The sequence below is a fragment of the Pantherophis guttatus genome, chromosome 2 (assembly GCF_059756535.1).
Source record: "Pantherophis guttatus breed Tessera chromosome 2, ASM5975653v1, whole genome shotgun sequence".
In the NCBI taxonomy this organism is placed as follows: Eukaryota; Metazoa; Chordata; class Lepidosauria; order Squamata; family Colubridae; genus Pantherophis; species Pantherophis guttatus.
In genome coordinates this window covers 102,699,465-102,725,501 of record NC_142064.1, presented here as the reverse complement: position 1 = coordinate 102,725,501, position 26,037 = coordinate 102,699,465, and the positions used below count along the sequence as shown (strand labels likewise).

Sequence of the window (26,037 nt, the reverse complement as noted above, 5' to 3'; positions counted from 1 at the left end):
GAGAGACAAAGAACAATACGGTTTAGAACTTGGACCAAATGGATTGGATAAAGTCCTGATGGGAACAAATAAAAAGATTCTGGCAAAACTATACAATTATCTATTAGGCGACGATAAGTTCGAAGATGTCACAAAGAACCAAATAATTGCATGGGAGGCGATATAAATTTTGGGGAATGGGAGGAGGCATGGAACAGAAATCTTAAACTCACTAGAGCGGTGGCATATAAGGAAAACCATTACAAAATGTTGCATAGATGGTACCTAGCCCTGGCCAGACTTGCAAAAATATATCCCAATATACATCCCAACTGTTGGAAATGTGGCCATGGTCAAGGCACCTTCTTTCACATGTGGTGGACATGCCCTGAAGCGAAAGGATACTGGAGTAAAATTAGGAGGTGGTTACAAGAAATAATTGACGAAGATATTGAACTAACACCAGAGATTTTCCTCCTGGGAATAATAAAGAAGTCATATAGAAAGGAAATGACACATTTAATGATCCACATAATTACAGCCACTAGATTGGCATACACACAGTACTGGAAAGAGAAAACTCAACCACCAGAAGAGCTTACAATTAAGAAAATACTCGAGTGCGCAGAGATGACTAAATTAACTTATGAATTAAATGATGAGAAGTCAGTTTACTATATGGTATGGGAAAGGTGGTACAAGTGGTTGCATGACAAAATGAAAGAAAGATCTAAAGGTGTGTTAAATATTGGTTAAAAGTGAGTTGAAATGTCACCAAGTACTATTTATGTAAATAGTTAAAACACTGCACATCTGATACAAATTGAAAGTGTTATTATACTTATGTGTTTTATGTTTCTGTTTGAATGTTTGTTTTTCCTTTTTCTCTTTTTTTTTATTTTTTAATTTTTTCTGTTTTGTAAAAAACCTCAATAAAGTTTCTATAAAAAAAAAAAAGAAAGAAATATCATGCAGCCATCAAGTTCAACTATTTACAATAATTACCAGTAAAAATCAAATATACGAAGGTAGGATTAGGTAACATTATCAGTGTTAGTGAATATGGGGTTTGCTCCTTATTTATATACAGTACCTTGCCATGCTATGTTGTTGGGGATATGGTTTTCTCCTTAGTATTACTTGATTAGGGGTTTTTTTCTGTCATTCTATTTCTGTTGTTAATCCCTGCTTATCTGGGTGTTGGCTGCTGGAGAACATGTGTTCTGATCTTTTTTTTTTTTTTTGTAGCTTTTTTATTGTCTCTTTTGAATGATGTATAAATGTGGCTCATCTCTGCCTATTGATGGCTGAAGCAATATACATATTTCACCCAGGTAAAAATAAGATTTAAATAGTCTTTTGATCTTATGGAAAACACTTGGAATGTTTGAAAACTGCTGGTGTGCATCGTCTTGTTTCAATTTTTCCATGATCTACTTTGTTTCTTAGCTTTAACCTGGTGTATCAACATTATAAATTATCTCCATGTTTTAACTTGTCCAAAAGTTTGTATTGCGACTATGCTTAGTTCAGCTAAAACACAAAAGAAAAATCCTTTTTTTTTTACCTTCAGAGGGTAGTATGTATTACTTGAATATTTCTTACCTTAATTCTTCACATTTTACACTGATGGAGCAAGAGATTTTTTAACAAATCTTTAACTATTGCTACACTTCTGTAATAGTTGATAATTGTAATGTGTTTTAAAGAGCCGATTGTATGAAACAGGTAAGCCTCATAGAAAGGTAAAGGAAAGCTTCTCCTTATCAAGCAAACAAATCACAGCATTTGGGGAGCATTAAAAAGTTCCCAAAATGTTATAATTCTTGAAGACTAAGGCTGCTATCCATATGCAGTTACTGAGCTAGAAATCAGCTTAATTGAATACAGTGGGAGTTATTTCCAGGGTATGTAGATTTAGTTTGCTAATACCAACTATTTAATCTACAGGTATAATCTTTTCAAGACCTGCAGTTTAGAAATAAGAGCCATAATAATCAAACATTTTGGGGCAGTGCAGTGGGGGCAGGGTATGTATAAAAATGTTGCCTAGGTAAAAGCTAATCGGCCATTTACAGACTATATCATGCATCAGTTTCGCTTAACAGAAGAAAGCAGAAGAAAAAAGAAAACCCATTACAGGAAAGCTCTTAGGAGAAAAGGATACCAACATACACCAAAGAGAAATGCTTTGATATTTAAAATATTTATGGCTTTAAAAGGCATGAAAATTGATACAGGCTATTAGCAAAATAGACATTCAGCTTTTGTGATACAGCTTAAAGCTTTAACAAGAAACATATCTTTGTTTGACATTGTTTCAAGCCAGATGTAAACATGATTAATTTGGAGGTGCAACAGAGGGAGTTTTTAACCTTCCTCCCCACCCCTGGCTGCATGTCATTAATACACAAGACCCCAGATGAAAACTTGGCTGAATGCAACCTGCATATTTATTTCAGATCATATTGGAGCCAGGAGGAGGAATGGGGAGCGGTCTGGATTGTGGGACAATTCTCTGAAATGCAAGAAGAAAATAAATGAAGCCTGGTTGAAAAGTTTATTTTGGCATGAGATAGGATAGATGATAGATAGATAGATAGATAGATAGATAGATAGATAGATAGATAGATAGATAGATAGATAGATAGATATGAGAGAGAAAATAGGAGACAGGTAGATAGGAGAAAGGTAGATATGATAAATAAAAGAGAAACATAACTCTAGCTATGGAGCCATCAGCCTGAATGTAAGAAAGGTCTCAGTAGTTCTTAAAAGAAGTTTCCATGTAAAATCAAAAGGATTTTTCTTCCTAGGGACAAAATAATTTTATGTACTGGTACTTATTCTCTGCTAAAAGGAAAACAAAAATCTCCAAAGAAGAAACTTTGGAGGATTTTTTTTTAACTTATTTAAACCTATGATGTGGGTTTTTTTCAGTAAAACTATCCAGACAGCATTCAAACAAAATTAAACATGGGCACATCCTTACACATTTGGATGTTTCACTCATTTAGTCTACTCAGACACCGATAGCTACAAACTTACCCTATTCTGACCACTTTTATGCAGACTGGGCAGCATGAGGAACAGATCACAGTGGTCATACCTTTCCTCATAACAGTCCCCTTACTGCTGTATCATACAACACTACCTACATGTTGAAGTGATGACTTCAAATCAGCCAGCTTCTCTCAGGCCTTATTTGTCTCATTGGCAAACCAGTTAAAAGCCTGCTTCATTTGGCTTTCACTTTTCCTGCCCCTGAGATTGAAGGAAAGGTATTGGACCTATTATTTCAGTGTGGCCCCAAATGAGAGCCATGTTCTATTAATGGGCCTCAGGCTATAAAAGAAGTCCTGAAGCCAAATAACCCACAGAGGTTTACCAGCTCTATGTTTCTATGCCTTATTTTGGCATGTGGTAACCTGACTGCACGTTATGAGGGTCTTGGATTTAAACGGAATAGGGATAGTGTCTGTGAACATTGCTTATTCTTATAGAAACCTTGTTTCCTGCTTGCAAAGTCTCTTTCTGAGTCTATGCTACGGTATCTGCACATGTGGAGAGATGTGGGCATCAGTACTCTTTCAGAGTGATGGACCACCAAGAGACATTTTTAGGGGAAATAAAAATATTGATTTTCTAAAGGTCATGATTTCACTTGACTTAGATATTGGTGTGGAGGAAGAAGGATTAACAATAGATTGGAGATTTATGATGGCAGGGAATAATCTAAAGGAAAAATCAATAAAAGAACAGAAGTAGGTAATGTCCGTATTCAGAATACAAATTATTGAATGTTCTGCTGACTTTTATGTTCCCTCAACTGAACTAAGGAAAGAGGACAGTTGTAGGAAACTCCTGTGCTCTGTTTCAGAAACCATGGGTACTATTAAAATTACATTTTATTATTGGGTCTGTAAACCTCATACTGAACCTAAATTGTTGAGCAGCCATTATGTTATGGTAAATGTGAATAAACAAAATATGAAAAATTTGACTTTCTGTTCCAGAATTTCACACAGTATGTATAAGTTGATCCTCAAAGGCTTTTAGTCAGTTCAGAATAAGAGCAAGCACTGTACATTATTTCTGGCTTCTATGAAATTTATTAAATTAAAATGATCAGATAGGTAGGTTCCCAACATAAAGAGTGGTATGGTATCAGTATAAAATGTTCAGGTATAGTAGTGGTGGTTTTAAAACTTGTCTGTAAGAATGGTCTATTGCCTCAACAATAGCTGAAAGAGCCTGCAAGATGCTAGGGTGGACATCTTGAGAGAGAGAGAGGACATCAGTTCTGTTTCTCTCCTTACCCCAACATTTAGCTTTGACACAAACATGTACTGGCACAACATTTTCTTTCTTTCTTTTTCATTTTGCTCTGTACTTATGTTAGTTGTCTTCAGGAACGAGACTACCTTAAGTGACCCTTAGCTGTGTTTTCCCCCTCCACCCTGTTCAAACACCATCCAAGGGCAGTCTTAACATACTTAAAATCTGTTGGATTTGTCACTGTATCTTGGAAAGAAGTCAGATTGCAGTGATCTATAACAGAAGCTGTAGAGGCAGGATAGAGATTGGCAATGGGGAAGCAAATGTCGTGCTTGGATAGTTTCTGCCCAGTTCATGGATGTAAGAAAAGCAGTGAAGAACAGCCCTGTAACTGCTGTGATTCAAAACAGGTATTGATATTTTAATGAAATATGTGAAAACTCTAAAAGGCAAATATGTATTACTATAAATAAATATAGTATAGACCCCCCCACCTCCCCGTCTCACTTGCTATATTTGTATCCACTCAGCATCACTGTCTCAATTTTTTTTTTCTCCCTTTGGCTTCCCAAGGTGATTCTCTTCCATCTCAATACTGGAGCTCCATGGAATTTGGGACAGGATGGATTCCCATAGACAGGAATGCTTGCTCCATCCTACCTCCTATGTCTTAACTTAAAGCTCACTAATACATTTCACAGGCAAACTTAGAAGCCAATCCTTGTTAGGCCCGGTTTGGTGGGGGTTGTTTTTTTTTCTCTGCTGATTTAAGCAGTGTACACCAAAGTCTTGCCTCATCCTGTCTTTAAGCTCAAGTAAGCCATTACCCCTTCCTCCATGGAAATATATAGAGGCTCTACAATGCAAGCTATAACCAAGGTTACATCTGTTGGGAAAACCAGCTGGCTTCAAAACCATAGTGTCTAACTCTCGGCTTTTGGAGGAATATATATGAATTTGATTGTTGTCTCTGTTCTTGGCAAGCTCATCCTTTAAGACAGCATGAAGTTGCACAATTTGGTTATGGCAACAGCGCCTGTGTTAAAGTCTAATTGCAGCGTACAATTGCAAATGTGAAAGTACAAATGATGTGCAAGACCTGATACAGATTGAGAAGAATGTGCTTGGCAGAAATTCTACCAAGATGGAGAAAAACAAATCTGGGCTACTTTATTGAGCCAAATATTAGAACCAGAAACATGGAGAACAGATAGAAGACATGATACGCAGGTATAGGGGTTTCCTGCTTGAGTAGGGGGGTTATTTTTTATTTTTATTTATTTATTTATTTTCATCAAGCATGCATTTTATGACAGATACTAGTGTAAACATAATTATAAATACATGAAAAAGATACGAATAAAAGAAAACATTAGGACAGGGATGGTAGGCACGTTGGTGCACTTATGCACGCCCCTTACAGACCTCTTAGGAATGGGGTCAGGTCTATAGTAGACAGTCTAAGGTTAAAGTTTTGGGGATTTGGGGAAGAAACCACAGAGTCAGGTAGTGCATTCCAGGCATTGACCACTCTGTTGCTGAAGTCGTATTTTCTGCAGTCTAGTTTGGATCAGTAATTTGCAGCTAAGGTCAGTTAGTGATTTAAAGGGATTATCCACCATCAGGAAGAAAGGTGAAAAATATGGAGAAAGGAAATAATTGAGATGGCAAAGACAATGAGAATAAAGTCTATGGTGAAAATAGGTAGTGATGAAAGGATAGGGGCATGTCCATTTCTCTCAACAAACTCAGAATACATCTCTGGTCACATCCACAACAGGTAACTTGACTTCACCCACAAGATGAGGCATACCAATGCATTATATACTTTATCACAGTGTTTCTTGAACATGGCAACTTTAAGATGTGTGGACTTCAACTCCCAGAATTCTGAGAGCTGAAGTCTATACATTTTAAAGTTACCAAGTTTGAGAAACACCACTTTATATTACAGTCAGATAACATCCAATTAAAGGAGAGTAGGGGAGGGGGTGAAGGAGGATGCTTTTATTCTTCTACCTTAAATGACAAATTATGGGGTGGGGACCAGATGAGGTAAAACTTGTGTGATCAACAAGAAAGATTGGCATGCCAGGACATTATTGTGCTGCCGTGAATTGCACATTGGGACAGAGTGTACATAGTGCAGAGATGTGGCATTATTCATAGTTCCAATATCTGTATACAATGCACAATATGTACTTGAAATCTTAATGCAGGAAAGATTGTTTATCTCTGTATATTACCTATTCAGGAATATCTTACCATTCATAATTGGCATATGGAAATGAATAGTATAACTTGCTGAAAAAATAGATCCAACGAAAAGAAATAATTAATATCCATGGAAATGAATATGCTGAAAACTTTTTATTCTAAGAATATTAGTAAAAAATAGTACAATTAACTTCATTTAGTTTTAAAATGAGATTAATACAACAGAAATGTTAATTTTGTATTCATTGCACAAACAAGAAAGTTTTTAATTCAAATATGAAATGCAAGTAAAGGGACTGTTGAACTGCATAGAATAATAAACCTTGATTTGCAGGAAACAATACATGCTCTTAGTAGACATTTGAAGCAGAAGCTTTAGACCAGGGGTGTCAAACTCAAGGCCCGCAGGCCAGATCCGCCCATGGAGTGCTTAGATCTGGCCTGCGGGGCCACCCTGGAAACAGCAAAGGACTGGCCCGTGGTGCCTCTAACAGCAAAAACAGGCTCCCAATCTCTGTTTCCAGCTGGGAGAGCCTCCTACAACCCTCGGCCAGCGAAAACAGAGCTCGGGAGGGCAGCGTGCCGTGTGCCCTCTGCCATTTTCACTGGCAGAGGGTTGCAGGAGGCCGTCCCAGCTGAAAACGGAGATTGGGAACCCATTTTTGCTGGCAGAACACATGGGCCACCACAGGCGCCCCTGACATGAGTGAAGTCAAGCTGGCCATGCCCAGCCCGGCCACGCCCACCCCAGCCCCCCAAGGTCCAACACAATCCTGATGCGGCCCTCAATGAAATCAAGTTTGACCCTTCTGTTTTAGACAATAAGATAAAGACTTTCAAATAATCTAATTCTACCAAACATTTTGCCACACAATGTTATATTTTTTTGAAGTTTTTATTTTCATTCATATATTACATAACCATATATTGGGCTTGTCATTTTGTTTATGATTTTGTGTGTTGTTGTTGTTTTGTCATTTAACATTTGTAATCTCGTGAAATTTATCTTTGTGCTTATGGGGAAATTGCCAAACATTCTGAAAGAAAGAATATTCAAGAGAGACCCTAAAACAGAAATATTACCAGCATAATTGTAAGCTTCCATGGGAAAAGAAACCAAAGAAAGAAATATGAGCTGCAGAGGGAACATTGTGATGAGATGTGATTTAAAATGAACATTCTTAGAAGATTGGGAAAAGGACATATAATCAAATGCAACAATAGAGTGAGGAAAGCTAAGTAAATCCCTGTTTAGGGGATTAATTTACACAAATGGGTAATCCTGTGTCCCAACAACCAACATAATAGTGGGTTACCAAAACAGATTTGTGGAGTTATGGTGACACCTAGTGGTTCATTTATTCCTGAAATATCTTCAATAATATGGAAAATTCAACACTCTCAAATGTTTCTACGGGTCTAAACCAGGGCAAGAATAAACAGCAATACAAAACAGGATAAGCATGTAGTTCTTTGAGTGATGATTGGTACAGAGGAGATATTCTGTTGAAATGTATTTGAATATTAGTAGCTCAGGTTGGTAGTTAGGCTGTTGGTTTGAGCTCCAAGCTTAGCAATTTGGTTTCAGACGTTTTGTCGCCTGATGATGTCTCCTAGAATGGTGACAAAACATTTGCAACCAAATTGCCAAGCTCGGAGCTCAAACCAACAGGAGATATTCTGTGCTCATGCAGACCAAAATTGGAGACTTCTAGATAATCAAAGAGAGAAGCAACCTAGAATTAAGGAGAAACTTCCTAACAGTGAGGACAATTAACCAGTGGAACAGCTTGCCTCCAGAAATCGTGACCGCTTCATCACTGGAGGTTTTTAAGAAGAGCAGGGGGACAGCCATTTGTCTGAAATAGTATAGGATCTCTTGCCAGAGCAAGGGACTGGTCTAGAAGACCTCTAAGGTCCCTTCCAGCTCTATTCTATTCTATCTCAGATCTTCAATCTCTGCCCTTGAGTGGCAAATTATATGCCCTTAATTGGCTCAAGTATTAAGATTTGTTCCCTCCTTAAAGAGTAGGTCAAGAAAAGATAACAGGTGTCTCACAAGACAGCGGTGAAGATGTACTGGTTATGGGCTGAAAGATAACTTCAGTGACTGGAGAAACAAACTGTTTTCCTTCTATGGGTGTCTCTCAGCGATAGTCTCACCTATAAGAAAAGAACAGGCTGGCAAACCTGTTCAACCAGAATGTCCTGACAACACCATAATTGCTGAACCATTGCCTTGGACTTCCTGAATAAAAAATCATCTTGCATAGATGGAAGTAGGAGATTGCACCTGGTTCTGATTTAGGGGAAAATAAGGGAGTGAGCAAAGCTCTTGGGAAGCACTGATCCCAGAGATTGGAGAGGTGGTTTGCAAGGAAAGAATTGGAAGTTCTTAGCCTATTCAAACCTAGAATTTCAAGGCAACTGCCTGGCAAGGTGAGTGATGGGCTAGATTTAGCCTCAAAGCTGAAGGTCCTTCTCCATCTCTGTGTTAGTCAGTAAAACTCAATTTATGCACCACCCAACTCCAAACTGACCATTGGACAGTGTACAATAACAAAATACAAAGTATACAATTTAAGAACAAAGGAATAACAAAGGGAATAACAAACAAGAACAGAGGACTTGTCCAGCTAACAGCACCCATACCCATAAACATATCCAATGGGCCCCAATCACCCTTTCCCCTGGTTGTGCTTACTCACTATCTAACAAACATTCCCTTCCTCTTCTAATAACATACAAATCCAAATCATTTTTTTGGCATGCCTTCTGTGCAGTGTATTGGAACCATACACATTTGCCGGAGCATTTATAAGAAATGCTGGCTAGTTTGTGATGTGAAGTTTTCCATATAAGCATACTATCTATCACTCCTCCTGGAACCTTATTAACTCCTGACTTAGCCAAAATATCTATAGATTTCTGTAGTCGTGGCAGCTGCCCATAAAGTGTTGGAGCTAAGCTCTCACTCTGAGGAGGAGCCTAAATTTGCTTTTGAAACATCAAGGCTACACTGATCTGCTTACAACTATTTTATCCAGGGTCAGGTGATAATATTTCGGCAGCCTCTCTTTTGTATTTAACATATCACCGTATCCTTTATCAGAGACTCAATATAAATTCCCTAAATTTATATTGTTGAGTCTGTTCAACTCCAAAACATGCCAGTCAGCCCTCACTCTTTGACTTTGTGTAAAAAAAAAAAAAATCGTCCTGGAAAAAGTAATGTTTCTCCTAAGGACAAAATACAAGCACTTTTCTATTGGGCATTTGCAATTTTTGATTATCTTTTTCTCTGGAAACTGAAATATGTTGCAAATTTCTTGGGTCTCTTTGCCAGCAAAATTTCAAGAAAGCACTCTGAAGCCTTTCTTCTCTCTGCTCGACCTGCTAGCAATCAATACAATGGAAAGGCCTGAAGCTATTTAGACCAATTCTGTACTGTACAGTGTTTCTTCTGTTATCAGAATCCCAGGAGCTGGAAATGAAACCTATTTAGAGTTCATTCTGTTCAGGGTGGGGCTGTTGTAACCCAGCCCCACCCCCCCATGGCTCCCCCCCCCACAGCTCACTCCATGGGCCCAAAGTCCACAATCAAGTCACTTACAACAAGCCCTTTTCTTCACAGGGGAGATGTTAAGCACAAACATAAAACAACAGTAAACATCCCACAGAAAAGGATGCAAGTCTTCATATAATATGCCCATTTATGCCTTGCATAAGAATTCTGGATTTATTCAATTGTCCACTTTTTATTTTCTTGGCTATCCAAGATATTCTCAGAAGTCTTCACCATAGTGTCAGTAATCTTCCTAACCTGTTTCTTCAAAATCCAACTTTTGTTTCGTTAGAATATCACAAGGAAAACCACTGCCTGCACAGTTCTGATCTTTGTAGATATAGGCACATCACAGCATCTGAATAATTTGCCAAGGCCTTTTACCAAATATTAATCTCTGTGGCATTTTTCCTGACTGCTGGTTCCTTAACTCCAGTCAGTCTTAAAAGACAGAAGCTATTCACCACTTCATTGCCAATTCTAAGGCTGGTTGCGATTGTCAGTGGTTTGGGATTCTTTCCATTTAACCTTACTCTCATTTTTCACTATGTTCCTTGGCTTTCATTATAGGTAGTCCTTGACTTACAACCCAGACTTTCCATTGCTAAGCAAGGCAACTGTTAGGTGAATTTTGCCCCATTTTGCCACCCTTTTGCCATAGTTGTTAAGTGAATCATGCAGTCATTAAATAAATCTGGCTTCCCCCGTTGACTTTCTTTGTTGGAAGCCAGCTGAGAAGATTACATATGGTGGTAACGTAAATATATGGCAGCTGCAAAGTGCCCGAATTTTGATCAGGTGATCATAGGGTTGCTGCAACTATTATAAGGATGAAAACTGGTCATAAATATATATTTTTTTGCAGTGCCACAGTAACTTTGAATGGTCACTAAATGAATAGTTGTAATTCAAGGACTATCGTTAATAGTATTTGCAGATCTTTTCTATTTTCAGCTGTCAAAGTAATGTCATCAATATAGTCCAGATTATTGATCTTTCTTCCTCCGATTGTAAAGTCACATTTATATTCTTCCAGTCCAGGTTCCCTCAATATACACTGCTCAAAAAAATAAAGGGAACACAAGCAGAAGACATCCGAGATCTGAATGAATGAAATAGCCTTAGTTTTGTGTTCCCTTTAGTTGTTTGAGCAGTGTATAAACTACTGTATGTAAAGAACAAAGTATTTAATAAGGCTATTTCATTCATTCAGATCTCGGATGTCTTCTGCTTGTGTTCCCTTTATTTTTTTTAGGAGTATATATATTAATGTGTAGGTTGAACAAAAAAATAAGGGAGAGTATACAGCCATGAGTTTTCTCCATTGTATAAAAAGTTCTTAAAATCACACTCTGCATCTAAAACTCATCCATCTTCTAAAAGTGGATTCATTCATTTGCATAACAGTTGGCTTATTATTGTTAAGAGATGAAATTTTAAGAAAGAAAGTATGATCAATGCACCACTTCGGGAGAACCAGTTGTTAACTTTCTGAGCAGTTTGGCAAACTGGTTGTTGGAAGAAATCATTAGGGCAGAGAACCGGTTGTTAAATTACTTGAATCCCACCACTGAATTTAGGTACTGCATTATTTGCTTCCTTGCCTGCTCTTGCTTGGAAAGGTACATGATTTCTTTTGTCTATAATGGCATTTTTCCTCTAGTAATTCTGCTTGTAAAAAGCCCCTCTTGTCTTAACAAGCAAGTTTCTAGCAGGGAGAATGTATGACATAAGGAACCATTTAATTGGTATAAATATGTATGCTAACTAATTCGTAAAAGTCTAAATGTCTGGGATTGAGAAATAGATTATGAAGAAATCTGCCAATCATACATGCTCTGAAAACATGCAGGCCTTCTCCATTGTAAAATGCAAGAGCACTGCCCACATTTTTTCCACACTGCATAATGATTTCATCATCCTTGCTTTTGTAAAACTTCCAGGGTCTTGCAACTAACATTGCATGGTCAGAGCATTTTCAGAACAGGGTAAACAGTACAAAGTTTATTGCAGAAGTTAAGATTTAATCTCTTGTAGTAGTTTATTAAATTTCTGGCATTTATCCTCCATAAACTAAGGAACTCCTGTTCTTACAAAGTGCTTGTATACATTCCATATTCTCTTAAAATCCCTGCTGAAGCAAAGTCTTTTACCTGCGGCTATTCTGGTGTTAAAAGTAAGTTTTTGAAAGGGTATGGGAGGAAAATGGATGATGGAGGCAAGGGATGTAGCTGAACAATTTGTAATTTGGGTTGTGCAATGGCGTTTACGAGTCTTCCACTTGTCTGATTGAAATGAATGAAAAGGACCACTTCCATTTTAATATGCATATTAAAATGTACATATTATAATTTATTATTATAGTAAAATATAATACAAACTAAACTGAAAGAAAGAAAAGAGAATATAGGAATAAAAGTGTTACGGTGGCACAGTGGTTAGAATGCAGTGTTGCAGGCTAACTCTGCTCACTGCTAGGGGTTCACTTCTCACTGGCTCAAGATTGACTTAGCATTCCATCCTGTGTAAGAGTATAATAAAGAGAAAAGAAATATATAAAGAACTGACATCCAACCTTTATGACAATAAATATAAAAAGTTTAATAACTATTCATTCTATCTAAAGTTACAAACATTTATCTCTTTATCCCATCTCTTATCTATAAACAAATCCCCCCCTCCCAAAATTTCAGCCCTGTTGTCAGCAGAAAAGCCAAAAAGGGTATCCAGTAGTAATAACAGTTATTTTGTAAATAATTGTGAAGCAGGTGTTGTGACCCACTTAGGATCACCAAGGGAGATAGACACCAGATCTAAAAAGATCTTACTAGATTTCCCTCCTTGAGAGCTTCCTTTTTTGGAGCATCTGTATTTATTTTTCTAGACAAACACACAAGCTTATGCTTACCCTTTTATCTCTCAAATTACAGCTAAAGTGACTTAATCAGGGAGGACACTAAGTTCAGAAAAAGATTTATGCCCATTGGGCATTTTAACCTGTGGCGCCCTTCCATGGCGATCCTTTTCTCCTTCCATGATCTGCCAGATATTTCAAAGGCTCAGATTGTGGAGCTCCTGAGATTGTGGGGCCCTGGAGCTCAACCAGAAAATTCAGTCTTAACTATTACTGGCAGATTCTGCTTATTTTGCAAATGAAGGCAAATATATATGTCCCAGCATAACGTTGAAGGATCTAATCTGAATTGGTCACCAGGACCAAAGCTTTATTCTTTCAGCTATGTGGCTCTTGCTGGAGCCCATCATCAGGGAACTTTTCTCTCTCTAGAGCAGTGGTTCTCAACCTTCCTAATGCCATGACCCTTTAATACAGTTCCTCATGTTGTGGTGACCCCCAACCATAAAATTATTCCTAAAACCATTGAAAATATGTGTTTTCCGATGGTCTTAGGCAACCCCTGTGAAAGGGTCGTTCGATCCCCAAAGGGGTCGTGACCCACAGGTTGAGAACCACTGCTCTAGAGTATGTGCACTAGGCTTTTCTATATGTTGTATTTATATGGTGCATGATTGTATGTAGCTTTTAGTTGTTAGTTAGGGTGTTGATAGTTGGCTATTAAGTCATTGATTGTTGTTTCCTTGTCCTGCTCTGCTTGGCTCCTAAGTACTTGATAAACTGATGGTAAATCAGCACTCCTTTTGATTGATAAGGGACCTGTTTCCTAGGCTTCAATCATTTTTCTGGCTATTTTTGTCCCTGGTTGGCCCACAGTTGTAATAGCTGTGAAATGGAATGTATGTCCTTGTTGACTGCAGTATGAGGCTCCCAATGAGTTTGGGTCTCCTTGACTAACTGCTCACTCATGTTCTCACAATCGGGTGGTTAGCTTCCTCCCTGTCTATCCCACATAGTCGCAGTGGCAATCCATGCAGAGAATCTGGTAACTTGTATTTGAAGTTTCTCCCACCTGCAAACAATCTTTGTAGTGCATGATTTGTCCTTGTATGGTAGCCTCTGGGCAGTGGGCAATGCCCATTGGTAGATCTCGGAAGTTGCATTCTACTTGGTTCTGAAATATATTTGATGGATGGCAGGGTGTGCCACATAATTGGTCTTGTACCTTCATTCTTCCTTTCTCTCCGCAGGATATTGCACCTTGTGATATTGCATCTTGTGATAAACTCTTGTGATTACCTATTCTGCCTAAATTGTTCAGGTAGGTACTCTCTCTCTTTGTTTGTTGGGTACTACAGTGTGTTCTCACCCTGACATATAATGTTTTGACACTACTCTTTTCATGTGACAGTGAATGGTTAATGTTGAAGCTCAGAATGCATGGAGTGTTGGTAGCCTTGCGATATACTGTGGTTTCTAGGCTTCCATCTTCCTGTCTATTCATAAGCATATTCATGAATTAAGCAGCTCTGCTTTCTCTCTATTGCCCATCACTTCCTTGTCATCATCTCCTATTAGCGGACCAATTGTTTCTTTGCTTTTTTATTATGTTTTATATTTTAAAAGAAACGTATTATTATTTTTGACATTTGTTGCAAATCTTAGTTCATTCTTTCCTGACGTCTTTGCAGATTCGGACTATGTGTTGATATTCTGCCTTAGTTATGTGTCCCACTTTCCATTCTTTAATACTTTGTGCAAAGATGCTAGTTTCTTCTTGGATTTCTTATTTTTCTTTTTCAGTGGTTTTGTACTGGACTGGGCTTTTATAATCTTATTTTTTTGGAGTTTCCCAAGCTTGTTGAGTTGTTTTCCCTTTTAGATTTTCATCAATGGAATCCTTCCCAAGCTCTCTTTACGTTTGTTGAAATTAATTCCTAGACTTCAAAATATCTTGAAACTCTTAATAAACCTTAAATTAACTATTTAATTAAATCCCAATTAATTTAATTACAATTAATTAATTTAAGTAAATCTTGAAATACAACCAGATGCCTCTTCATTCCATACCTCACCCAATTTTCTACAAACTAATCTCTATATCTTCAACTCTCATTAATTAACAAAAATACTTAACAATATAAGTATATGATCCTCCTTTTCATTTAATCTAAATCCTCCTCAATGCTCTCATACCAGAAATAATAACTTGTTATTTAGATATCCAAAAATAATGAAGTAGATATTACAAACTAATCCATAGCATCATCAAACATAAGGAAGGAAGGGAGGGAGGGAGGGAGGGAGGGAGGGAGGGAGGGAGGGAGGGAGGAAGGAAGAAAGAAAGAAAGAAAGAAAGAAAGAAAGAAAGAAAGAAAGAAAGAAAGAAAGAAAGAAAGAAAACTATCAAATCCAGGTAACCATTAAACATAACTAAAGATATCTGATGGAAGTTCAGTCATGGCAACTGGACTTATTTTCTTGTTGATTTGAGACTTCACTGCCCATCCAAGCAGCTTCCAGACAATTCTATCTGGATGACTGAGAATCTTCATCAATATCACCAATGATATTATTATTATTTATTATTTAACCACAGTCAAATAGATCAATGTTATTTTTTTCCTTCTCCTCCCAACCATCCCTTAGTTCCATAGATAAAATTTTAACTCCTGTTTCCTTCCAATCTCGTTTCTTTTCTTGAAGTTCTTATCATCTTTATCCAAATCCATTTGTAATTTCCATGAAATAACATCAGTAAATATTTCAGTTTAAAAGGATAGTCCACATCACTCTATAGATATATTATTTCTATGTCCCTTTTGATTTTTAAATTATCATTCAATGCCATTTGTACATTTAGTAATGCCATCTCTTTTTTATCAATTGTAATTTTTAAAATCCATCTTAAAGTCCATTTCAGTTGTGTTCAAGAAAGATTGTTTATCTTCAGCATCAACTTTTAATTCCAGGAAAGAATTAAAAACTCAAGGACTTCATCAGCTCACAAATCAAATGTTTCTTTCAAAGTAGCCATCATGCACTTTAGCAATTGACCTTCAAAATCTTATTTAGCATTGAAATGTAAAATAGAGAGATTTTTCCCAGAGGAGGAATATTTCTAATTAGTTTCAAAGTTTTTGAAGTGTGCAAACCAGCGTTTGCATTTCCTGCGTCAGATTAGAAGAGCATATCTTTCTCCTTCTGTCCTGGCCACATTATACAGAGGCACGATTGAGAGTTTTAACAAACTACATTACTGTTTGGTTTAGTGGTAGCAGTGCCACAGTTAGAAGGCCGATACAGCTGCCTTTTTCATTAGAATGCCCTGCAGTCCGTGAGCAATGGAGACAGATGTGGGCAACAGCTCACCTCATTAGAAGTCCTCCGCTCCAACCCACTTTCTGATATTCATCAGTGCAGGCATTCTTGGAGACCAATGAAATGTTGTTCTGCATAGAATGTAATTGGCATTCTATAATGGTTTTCTTTCAAAAATATACTTGTTGAAGTTATTATATCCCTTCCTATTCTAGAATATATTGAGCATTTCACAGGTTGCAATTCAGGTGACTATGCATGGAGAATTTGGGAAAACTGAACACTTTGGCACTTATTTCTGACCCACAAATCAGCTTCAACAATACAATAATGCAGAGTAATATGTATACCTGTCCTTTCCTTATAGGCCATTTCTTACCAAAGGACATTATGGCAATTTCTGTCATTTTAATTGAAACTGCCTGCCACAGATAGGGAAAGGAATGAATCATTTCTCTCCCGTCCAAAAAAGTCTTCCCACACAAGGTCATCTATATATATAGTTTCTCCAATCTTTGGCTAGCTTTATTTCCACAGAATAAGCAGCTATGCCTACACAAGTCATCAGATTCTGTCAAAAATGAAAAAGTTCTTAACAGTTTCCTTTCTTTAAGGGAAAAAAAGCAACAACAAAAAAAGTTAACAGTGGTGAATTCTATCGTCATGCTCAATAAAATAGGTTTATCTTGGTGGTGATTAGGTTGGACATGGCTATTGCTTGTATAGATGATGGCAAGAAAACCAGGTCTATAGACTAGGCAGGGAAGTGGATTTCACATTTTTTGGGTGAAGATGAGTATAAATACCATATATAATAAAAGAATTACTTGGAATTATAACACATTTTGCTTGGCTTATATTTCTGAGATCACCCAAATCAGGGGTCTCAGATTCGTGGAGTCATGGCGGCATCACATGACATATCAGGACTTTTCCTCCTTCGCTAAACTGGGCAGGGCCGGGGCCAGCATGTGACGCATCTGGTCCGCGGGCCGCGAGTTTTGACAGCCCTGACCTAAATGAACTCCAGATGCTTTTGTGAGATCTTGTTCATTAGATGGTAGGTTCTTGCTTATACCACTATTTCTTTTTCAACTTTATTTTAGGATTTTCATCTGGAATTCTATACCTGTTATATTAATTCAGTCTCTCTCTTCCTACCAGGTTCGTCTCACTTTGTTTTGAAATGACTCTTGTCTGTTTGTCAGATTTTGAAGCATATGCTAAAAAGCATCTTCCCAAGCCTATCTGGGATTATTTTGCAGCAGGTGCTGATGAATGTTATACGCGGGATGACAATCTCATGGCATATAAAAGGTAGGATATAAAGTAAGTCTCTGAAAGAAGATAGCTACTCATAACTGAGTCAGATGTATCCACTTTGAGATGTAGCACCAAGCCAACTGAATTTTATTCTCCTCATTCACTCTCTGATGCAAACTCAGATAGATATGAATGATCTGGTATTCACTAGACTAGAAATTTGATTTGAGAAAAGAAATTGGCTGTGAATATGCTAACAGCTGATAACAGCCTAGGAGTTTTTTTTGTTTCAAGTTTTTCATTTTATTTTATGTATACATATCAATGTGTGAATAGTGTGGCACCTGGGTGTCATACATTCTAATACAAATAAAACTAGTAAAATTAATCATAGTTATTACATTCAACCAACTTATACATTTCTAATAATAATACACATTTGTATTGTTGTAGTTATCATTATTTAATTATTCCATGTTTTAATATATTGCTCTAATGCCACTCACCATATTATTTGATCATACATAATAATACCGCCATTCAATTTCTAAGCTTCCCTCTTGTTATTACTTTTATTTTATTATGTAAAAATGTATACATTAATATTCCCCCTTTCTCTTATTTCTACCTCTGTTCCAACTTTTAATCATGTTACCATTTTATTAAAAGACGTTTTCTTTCTATCCAACATCTCTCGCCCACTTAGGTGCTTTGAATCCTGTTCATTTTTAACTTACCTCCCATATTTCACTCTTTAAATCTATTTGTATTGAGATACAATCATTCATTATTTCATTATTCGATGTTTCAATATACAATTCTAATACCAATTCCAATATTATTTAGACATACAAAATTATTCCAATCATATTCTTTAGAATAATCAAATCTATATAACTCTGATAGTAATACACATGTTTATATTAAAGTATGTTCTTTCATTATTTAATTGCTCAATGTTTCAATATATTATTCCAATGCCAATCACAATATTATTAAAATGTACTTAATAATGCCATCATTCAATCTCTAGTTTTCCCATTTTATTGTTACTTTTATTCCATTATATAAAGGTATGTATATACAAATGTTTCCCCCTTCTCTTATTTCCACCTAACTTCTAATCATGTCACCATTCTAAAAAAGAAGGGAAAGAAAGAGAAAAAGAAAAGCAAATTAAAACATTAAAAAAAAGAGAAACCCTTTCCTTTCTATTCATCTCTTGCTGCTTCAGTACTTTAGTTCAGTGGTGGGTTGCTACTGGTTTGCCCCGGTTCGGGCATAGGTGGCGGAAGGCTCCACCCACCCACCCGGACATCATCAAATACATTCTGTGCATGTGCAGAAGTCTCTGTGCATGCACAGAAGTGGTGTGTATGCGCAGAAGTGGTGTGCCCATGAGTGAAGCAAGCACACACAAGCAAAGCAAGTGCACATGCGCAAGCAAACCAGTAGCAAAGGTAAGTGAAATCCACCACTGCTTTAGTTGCTATTGTCAGGGCATCGATTAATCCCATCATTGGCTCTGGGACAATCACCCTGATTAATTAATTAGAGGATGGGTCGTGGCTTTCTCCAAGTTGCAATATTCTGAAAAGAAAACCCGAAGAAATATTTTCTAATAAAACTCATTTATTGTTATAAAGAAAATAAAACACCTCACTAACTAAGAAAGATAATTGCTACATTTTGAAATAGTTCGGGCCAGCTGCTTTCCAGCAACCGGCACTTGTGGCATGAGAACAAAGGAAAGAAGTGTGTGAAGGAATGTGGGTGGATGGACATGCGTAGTAGCTTTTGATAACAATTCTTGGCAAGGTACGGAAAGTCTGATAGTCCAGAAATATGAAGCTCAGCTGGTAAATAAAATAATGCAGTGACAGCTTTGCTTTTTTTTGACTTGCCTCCCATATTCCTCTCTTGGATCTTTATCTCTGTCTGCATCTATTTCTTGGCTATTCAATCAAGTATTTCTCCCATCTCTACCCACTTCCACTGCCTAGCTTCCAAAGTATCTGCCCAAACCTCTATCTCCTGTTCAAAAGTATCTTCCTGTATCTCCAATTCTCTTTTCAACTCTCTTAAAATATTTTCCCCCTGGTTTAATTCATCAATCACTGTTATTTTTATTACTATCTCCTCCTTGTCTTTTTCTTTTGTTCGCTGGTTCTTTGGTTTTATCTTTTCCTCCATTCCTTCTGTTAGTTCCTCCTTTTTCTGAGCATCTAGATCTTTACCCATCATCCCTTGTACAGTATTTTCCATTTTTTCCATAATCTCCTTAAATCCTTTCTCCACGATGTCCTTTGTGCTTTAGAAAATCAATGCCATTTCCTTCAAAGTTCCACTCATTTCTTCCTTATGAAGCATCTTATTTTGTTTTTAAAAATCTTTTGTCCAGTAGTCCAAGAACCATTTATTCAGACCTAAAATTGCCCTTCAAAAAGTACACTAATCACAGTTCTTTGTATCCCATAGGAAATCAGTCAGTACTGTTTAAATATTTCCAGAAGTTATCAAAAGCCTCTTTATGTCCCCTTTACAGATTCAATCCTCTAGTATAACATTGAGGTGTCACTTTAATTAAATAACTTCCTTGTTCTCATATTTGAGTCTCCAGTAGTCGTAGGGTAGTTAAATATAACCCAGCAAATATTTTCATAATTCTTCATGTAAGTATTCCCAGTATATTTGTATATTTTCCTTTTGTCAGCACTCCCAACTTAAATTTCAGTGTTGCCACTAATCAGTTTAATTTTAGTTATTTTGAGCGTAATTTTAATTGTAATTCAATTATAGAAGCAGGATAAGTTTTAAAAGTAAATAATTCCAGCATTTTAAAATGCCTTCCCATTGCCACATCTTCCCAGTTTAAGAGTCCAATTTTCTGTATTTTTAGAAAATTATTGTTTTTCTCTCTTTAGATCTTTTTCTTCCGGTCTGGTATTTTTCTCAGAATGCTTAATCGCTGCTTTAACAAGCAATTCTGAGTAGATAGTTCTAAATTATTCCTTGGGGTTAGGTAAAAAGGAATCCTCTCCCCCAGTTCTAGTCACTGTTCACCTACTTCGCTCCAGCACCAGTCTTAGTTGTTCCTCAGTTGTCCCAGCTTCATGGCAGCCATCTTTTGGCTGCTCTTCTTCTTGCCGTGGCTGAGAGGGAAAAAGAACCCTGGGTTAGACAGGAGAGTTGCGACTCTCCATGATCTCACAGGGCACCCCTCTTTGCTTCACTGCCCCTACCAGGTGGTTTTGGCTCCTTTTGGAGCCTACCAATGGGGAAAACTCAGCACAGAAGCACAGAGACCCACTTCTTGTGTCCAATCTCGCTGCGACGTCAAACGGAAGCCCCTGATGACACCCTAGTTTTGATTAGTGTTCTGGCCACTTCTCACAGAAGTGTGTGACACAGCCTGGCTTGCTACAATCAGCAGATCACTACTGTGAGCACCAGCAATCACTCCTGGATGGTTAAACCTGAGTTTCTGGTTACCCCAGAGTTGCTGAAATAGTTCCTGGTCCCATTTTCACTACATGAAACACCCAGCCTTTCAAAATAGTAGGACTCTCATAGCATTTGCCCAGTGGAGGCATGGCATGCATTTAGATTATTTATAGCATACTTACAAATCTCTGTTTCTTAGCCAGCATAATCCCTACATTTCTGTGGGCACTAGGATGGGAAAACTAAGCTTACATAATAAAAGGACTGACTGACTGCAACTTTTATATCCAAGTAAGAAAGATGGCTGGTTTCTCTCTTCTCTGATCTAGTGTCTTCTCAGTGTTCAACAAGATTACTCTTCATTGTCTGTCACTGAAAGAGTTAACTGAAGGATATAGCTGGGTAAATGCAAGGGTAACTTGTGTCTATAGACTATGGCATCTCTCCTTCAAAAGCCATTCGGTGCAGTGGTTAAAGTGCTGACCCAGGAGTGGGAAAACCCCATTCCAATTTTCCCTTAGGCAGGAAGCCAGATATATGACTTTTGGCAAGTCTCTCAAGCATAGGAAGAAGGCACTGGCAAGCCACTTCTGAAAAGGTTCCCAAGAAAACAGCAGGGACTTCTCCATTCAGTCACAAGAAGTTCAAGACTAGTGACACCAAAAACACTCTCCTTCACAAGGCTGCATAGGCATTTGTATCTTCTTCATAGGCCTTATAAACTGAGCAAGATCAGTGCCACTGCAGGACTATCAGATCTGCACTGAAAACATCTGGACAACTAGATGGCAGCAATGACACGCATACCACTTTTGCAGCACTCATTTGGTTGCTCTCAGCCATTGCAGAATTCAGGATACATGACAAAATCTAGGACATTGCTTGAGGTTATTATGGTAGATTGCACAATGGATAGAAAATTAAATGGATAAGCAGACAGATAGGGAGAGTTCATTTTTCTGGACTTTCTTCAGTAATTTTACTCCTATCAGCCCTGCTGCTTCTGCTCTCTCTTCATCCCACAGAATCTATCTGCGGCCACGTGTGCTGCGGGATATGTCGACAATAGATCCAAGGACCACGATTCTTGGCTCTGAAATTGACTTCCCAGTGGGGATTGCTCCCACTGGCTTCCACGGTTTGGCCTGTCCTGATGGAGAACAGAGCACAGCTCGAGGTATGCAAGAATCTTTTTCCCTAGCAACTTTATTGGCCAAAAATAATTTTGCTGAAATAGTTCCTGGTCTATGGGATTATGGTATGGGCAGGGGTGAAATCTAAATTTTTTTGTTACCGGTTCTGTGGGCGTGGCTTAATTAGTGGGCGGGGCTTGGTGGCAAGGTGACTGGGTGGGTGTGGCCAAGTCAATGTCACTTCTTTGCCCTTTTTTAACTCAGAAAACACAACACAACACAACTGGCTCACCCACAATGTAAAAGCAGCTGTGCTAGACTCAAAATGGCCCCACAACAAGCAGGAACCTCACACAGCCACAAAAAGCCCAAAAAAACAACTTTCACACTTTACACACACAAAATTCCACATACAGCTTTGTGAGATTTTGTGTGTTTGTGTAGTTAGAGTGAAACACTACAGAAACACACTAAATCTCAGAAAGCTGCACAAATATTATTTTATTTTATTTTATTTTTATTTTTATATAAAAGCAGCTAAATTTAAAACTTTAAATGGCTAGGTCTAAAAAAAGAACAACTAAAAAAAACCCCAATTAACTGTTTTTTTTTAAAGTTCCCAAAGGGGAAAAAAACTTACCCAATAGAACAGGGGTCTCCAACCTTGGCAACTTTTAAGACTTGTGGACTTCAACTCCCAGAATTCCTCAGCCAGCTTTGCTGGGAGTTGAAGTCCACAAGTCTAGGCAGGAAGGCAGGCAGGCAGAAAGAGCTGCTCACCGATGAGCTTGATTGCAGGCAGGGAGATTCAGTTGCTTGCTGATGCATGGATTGCGATCGTCATGTGATCAGCAGCTAAGGTAAGCAAGCTGGAGGCTGGGAGGGGGGGAGAGAAAAAAAGAAACTTTTTTTCTTTTACATGGCTCTGGCGATCCAAGCTGAGTTGCCTGATTAGCAGGCAACTCAGTTGGGATGTCAGAGCTTGGCTGGTCAGAGCCATTTAAAAGGAAAAAAAGGCTCTGATGATCACGGGGCTCAGCTGGGCATGGGGGGCAGAGGCAGGGATTTTTGCTACCAGTTCTCCGAATTGCCCATCACCATAGCTACCTACTCGCCCGAGCCGATCCAAACCGGGAGCATTTCACCCCTGGGTATGGGGGTTCAAAAGAAAACAATCCATTGTAAATCTATCCATCCACCCATCCGTCTGTCTGTCTGTCTGTCTGTCTATCTATCATCTAAAGAGCCGCGATGGTGCAGTGGTTAGAATGCAGTACTGCAGGCTACCTCTGCTGCCAGCAGTTTGGCAGTTCAGGTCTCACCGGCTCAAGGTTGACTCAGTCTTCCATCCTTCCGAGGTGGGTAAAATGAGGACCCAGATTGTTGGGGACAATATGCAGACTCTGTAAACCACTTAAAGAGGGCTGTAAAGCACTGTGAAGCAGTATTTAAGTTTAAGTGCTATTGCTATCATCTACTAAACCTAAATGGTAATTGTAAATTTATAGAGAGAGACAACAGAACACACTACTTGTTTCCCACAGAGTACCTGCACTGTGAGTCCACCCAGTTTCTTTTAGTAGGGAATCACATGCAGGGCTTGAACTGCTGCATGCAAAATATATGGCACTCCAGGAGGCAAGGGTTCCTTAAGCAACCAATTTGACCCCCAAATAGATAGCTAAAGGAGGACAAAAAAAGATCTGAAGGATTGAGCTGCTCCTGCTTAACTTACTTTTGGAGGCAGGTGTTTGCTATGCTTTCCCCTTGTGCCATGAAGATTGTTGTGGCAAGTATCCCAAAGGGGATACAATCTGGAGCCTTTCTACTTTGGCTTTGTATTCATTCCTCTAACACAGAATTCTGACGTACTACTTTTATATACAAGTGCACACGTAAATATGTGAGTGGGTATATACATGAACTATGTCTATCCCTCCCTCCCTCCCTCCCTCCCTCCATCCACTGCTTTCTTCCTCCAACCTTGCCTGTAACTGCCTGGTCAAAAGTCCAGCTAAGGCATTTCATTTGGCTCCATGCCAGTATTAACTGCACTGCTGCTTACTGTCAGGGAAATGGGGCTGGACTTTTAAGGCACTCAGAATTTGGAAAATATGGACAGGACTTGCAACAATGTAGGATAATGACTGATAGACTTCTATGTAGAAAATGTTCTGTCCACTGCTAATACATTTCTTTCAGTCACCTAAATGACAGCGATGTAAGAAGATGTCTTGAAGTGGGCAATGCCATAACAAAATATATTATATCTGATGTAGCAGCAAATGGAAAAGTTCTCTGCTGACTGGCAAACATTGCCAAGGGCTGATTGTGAATCAGGCCATCGGCTATTAATCATAGAAAGGTATCAGACTGAAAGAGACTTACAGTAAAGAGGATTAAACTAATGAGATATAACCTTGAATACATTTCTGAAGAATATGAAGCTAAAAACAGTTTCAAAGTCTGGAACCTTGTGGACAGAGTACCTGAAGAATTGTGGGGAGAAATTAAAATGATCATAAAAAAGGAGAAAGCTAGAAAACATATAATAAGAGCCAGAAAGAAACAAAGGACACACTTTTTCAAGGGGCAACTGCTACTTCAGAGCTGAAGAAGCTTCTTGGATAAGAAGCGAAATATCTTCAAAGAAAAGCCAGAAAGTCTAGTTGCCCCTTGAAAAAGTACCTTTCTGAAGGTATGACCTGGATTACTGAGAACCTCCCTAAAGGACAAATTCTTTTCAAATAAAGTTATAGGAAAAATAGAACTAGCAAAAGCCACTGATTTGGGGAAAACTAAAGAGATTAATACAAACTTCCAAGAAGTGATAAACCGGTATACCTGAACTCAGAATACAGATAAGTTGAAAAAACAACAGTATAGGAAGCACAAAGGATCTATTTAAGAAAATTAGAAGAATCATGGGAAGCTTCCCATCTCAGTGATATAAGAAACAAACAAGAAGGAAGGAATTAATGAAAAACATGTATAAGAAAAACAACTCAGATGAGACCATAGTCAAGACAAGAATCTGAGGATGAGCTTGAGGAGCAAGTCAGATGAACTATAAACCTGTGAGCAAATATAAAGAGTGAATGAAATCTCCATAGAGTTCTTAAAGGGTCTAGAATGGAAGCAATATACTGTAGAACAAGTCAGCCCCCTATGAACAAACTGGGGGGGGCGGGGGGGAAGCAGCATGGCTCCATGCAGAAGTAAGATCTAAAATTGTTGAATTTCCTAAAATGGGAGATTTAAAGGAATGTTATAACTATAGAATAATAACTCTAACAATACATCCACCACATGCCAGGTAGATGCTGTTGAAAATCCTTCAGAAGAGAGTATATGAAAGACAAATTGCAAATTAACAGGTAGACTTCAGAAGGAACAAGGGAATATAAGGTCATATTGCTAATATTTATTTATTTATTTATTTTATTAGTTTGATTTATATGCTGCCAGAGACTCAGCATTAAGCAATAGCCTTCATACTTTTGTATATACCTGCTTAGTAGGGCTTTTTGGGGGGCCACCCTAAGCGGTGTTCTATTTTATACAAAGTCAGCTTATTGCCCCCACAAACCGGGTCCTCATTTTACCTACCTCGAAAGGATGGAAGGCTGAGTCAACTTTGAGCCTGGTGAGAATTGAACTCGCAGTAATTGCAGGCAGCTGGCAGCTAAGTGCTACTTTAACAGCAGTTTTTAGTCCACTGCGCCACCAAGGCTCTTTATTAGGTGGATGATGGAAACAGCAGCAAATTAAGAAGAGCCTTATTGTTTAATAAACTATTCCAAAGATTTTTGAAATCTCTCAAAGCAACGTGTATGCCAAGCATTCAGTTCTTCTGATGCAAAATCTCTAGAATAACCAAGAAATTGCAGTAAGAATCGGACTCTTCAGAGAGGCTGGGGCTGTCCCTCTTACAACAGCAGCATCTACAGGCAATTTTAGTCCTGCCTCTTTGTATCTGTCAC

General features: G+C 38.1%; 1 protein-coding gene across 9 annotated transcripts in view; it reads left to right on the top strand.

Moving 5' to 3' along the window:
• The window catches only part of HAO2 (hydroxyacid oxidase 2), an 84,069-nt gene that overhangs the window by 43,501 nt on the left and 14,531 nt on the right, over nt 1–26,037 (top strand). For 3 of the 9 annotated variants that reach the window (XM_087888318.1, XM_087888317.1, XM_060690309.2), the window contains 3 exons: nt 14,144–14,214; nt 17,379–17,531; nt 21,947–22,098. In XM_087888318.1, coding sequence (XP_087744444.1) covers nt 17,401–17,531; nt 21,947–22,098 — 283 coding nt within the window. In that variant the 5' untranslated portion in view covers nt 14,144–14,214; nt 17,379–17,400. Of the gene's footprint in view, nt 1–11,997; nt 12,216–14,143; nt 14,215–17,378; nt 17,532–21,946; nt 22,099–26,037 lie in introns of those variants that run through there. The other 6 variants (XM_060690310.2, XM_060690307.2, XM_034411026.3 and 3 more) reach the window with 5 other exon arrangements.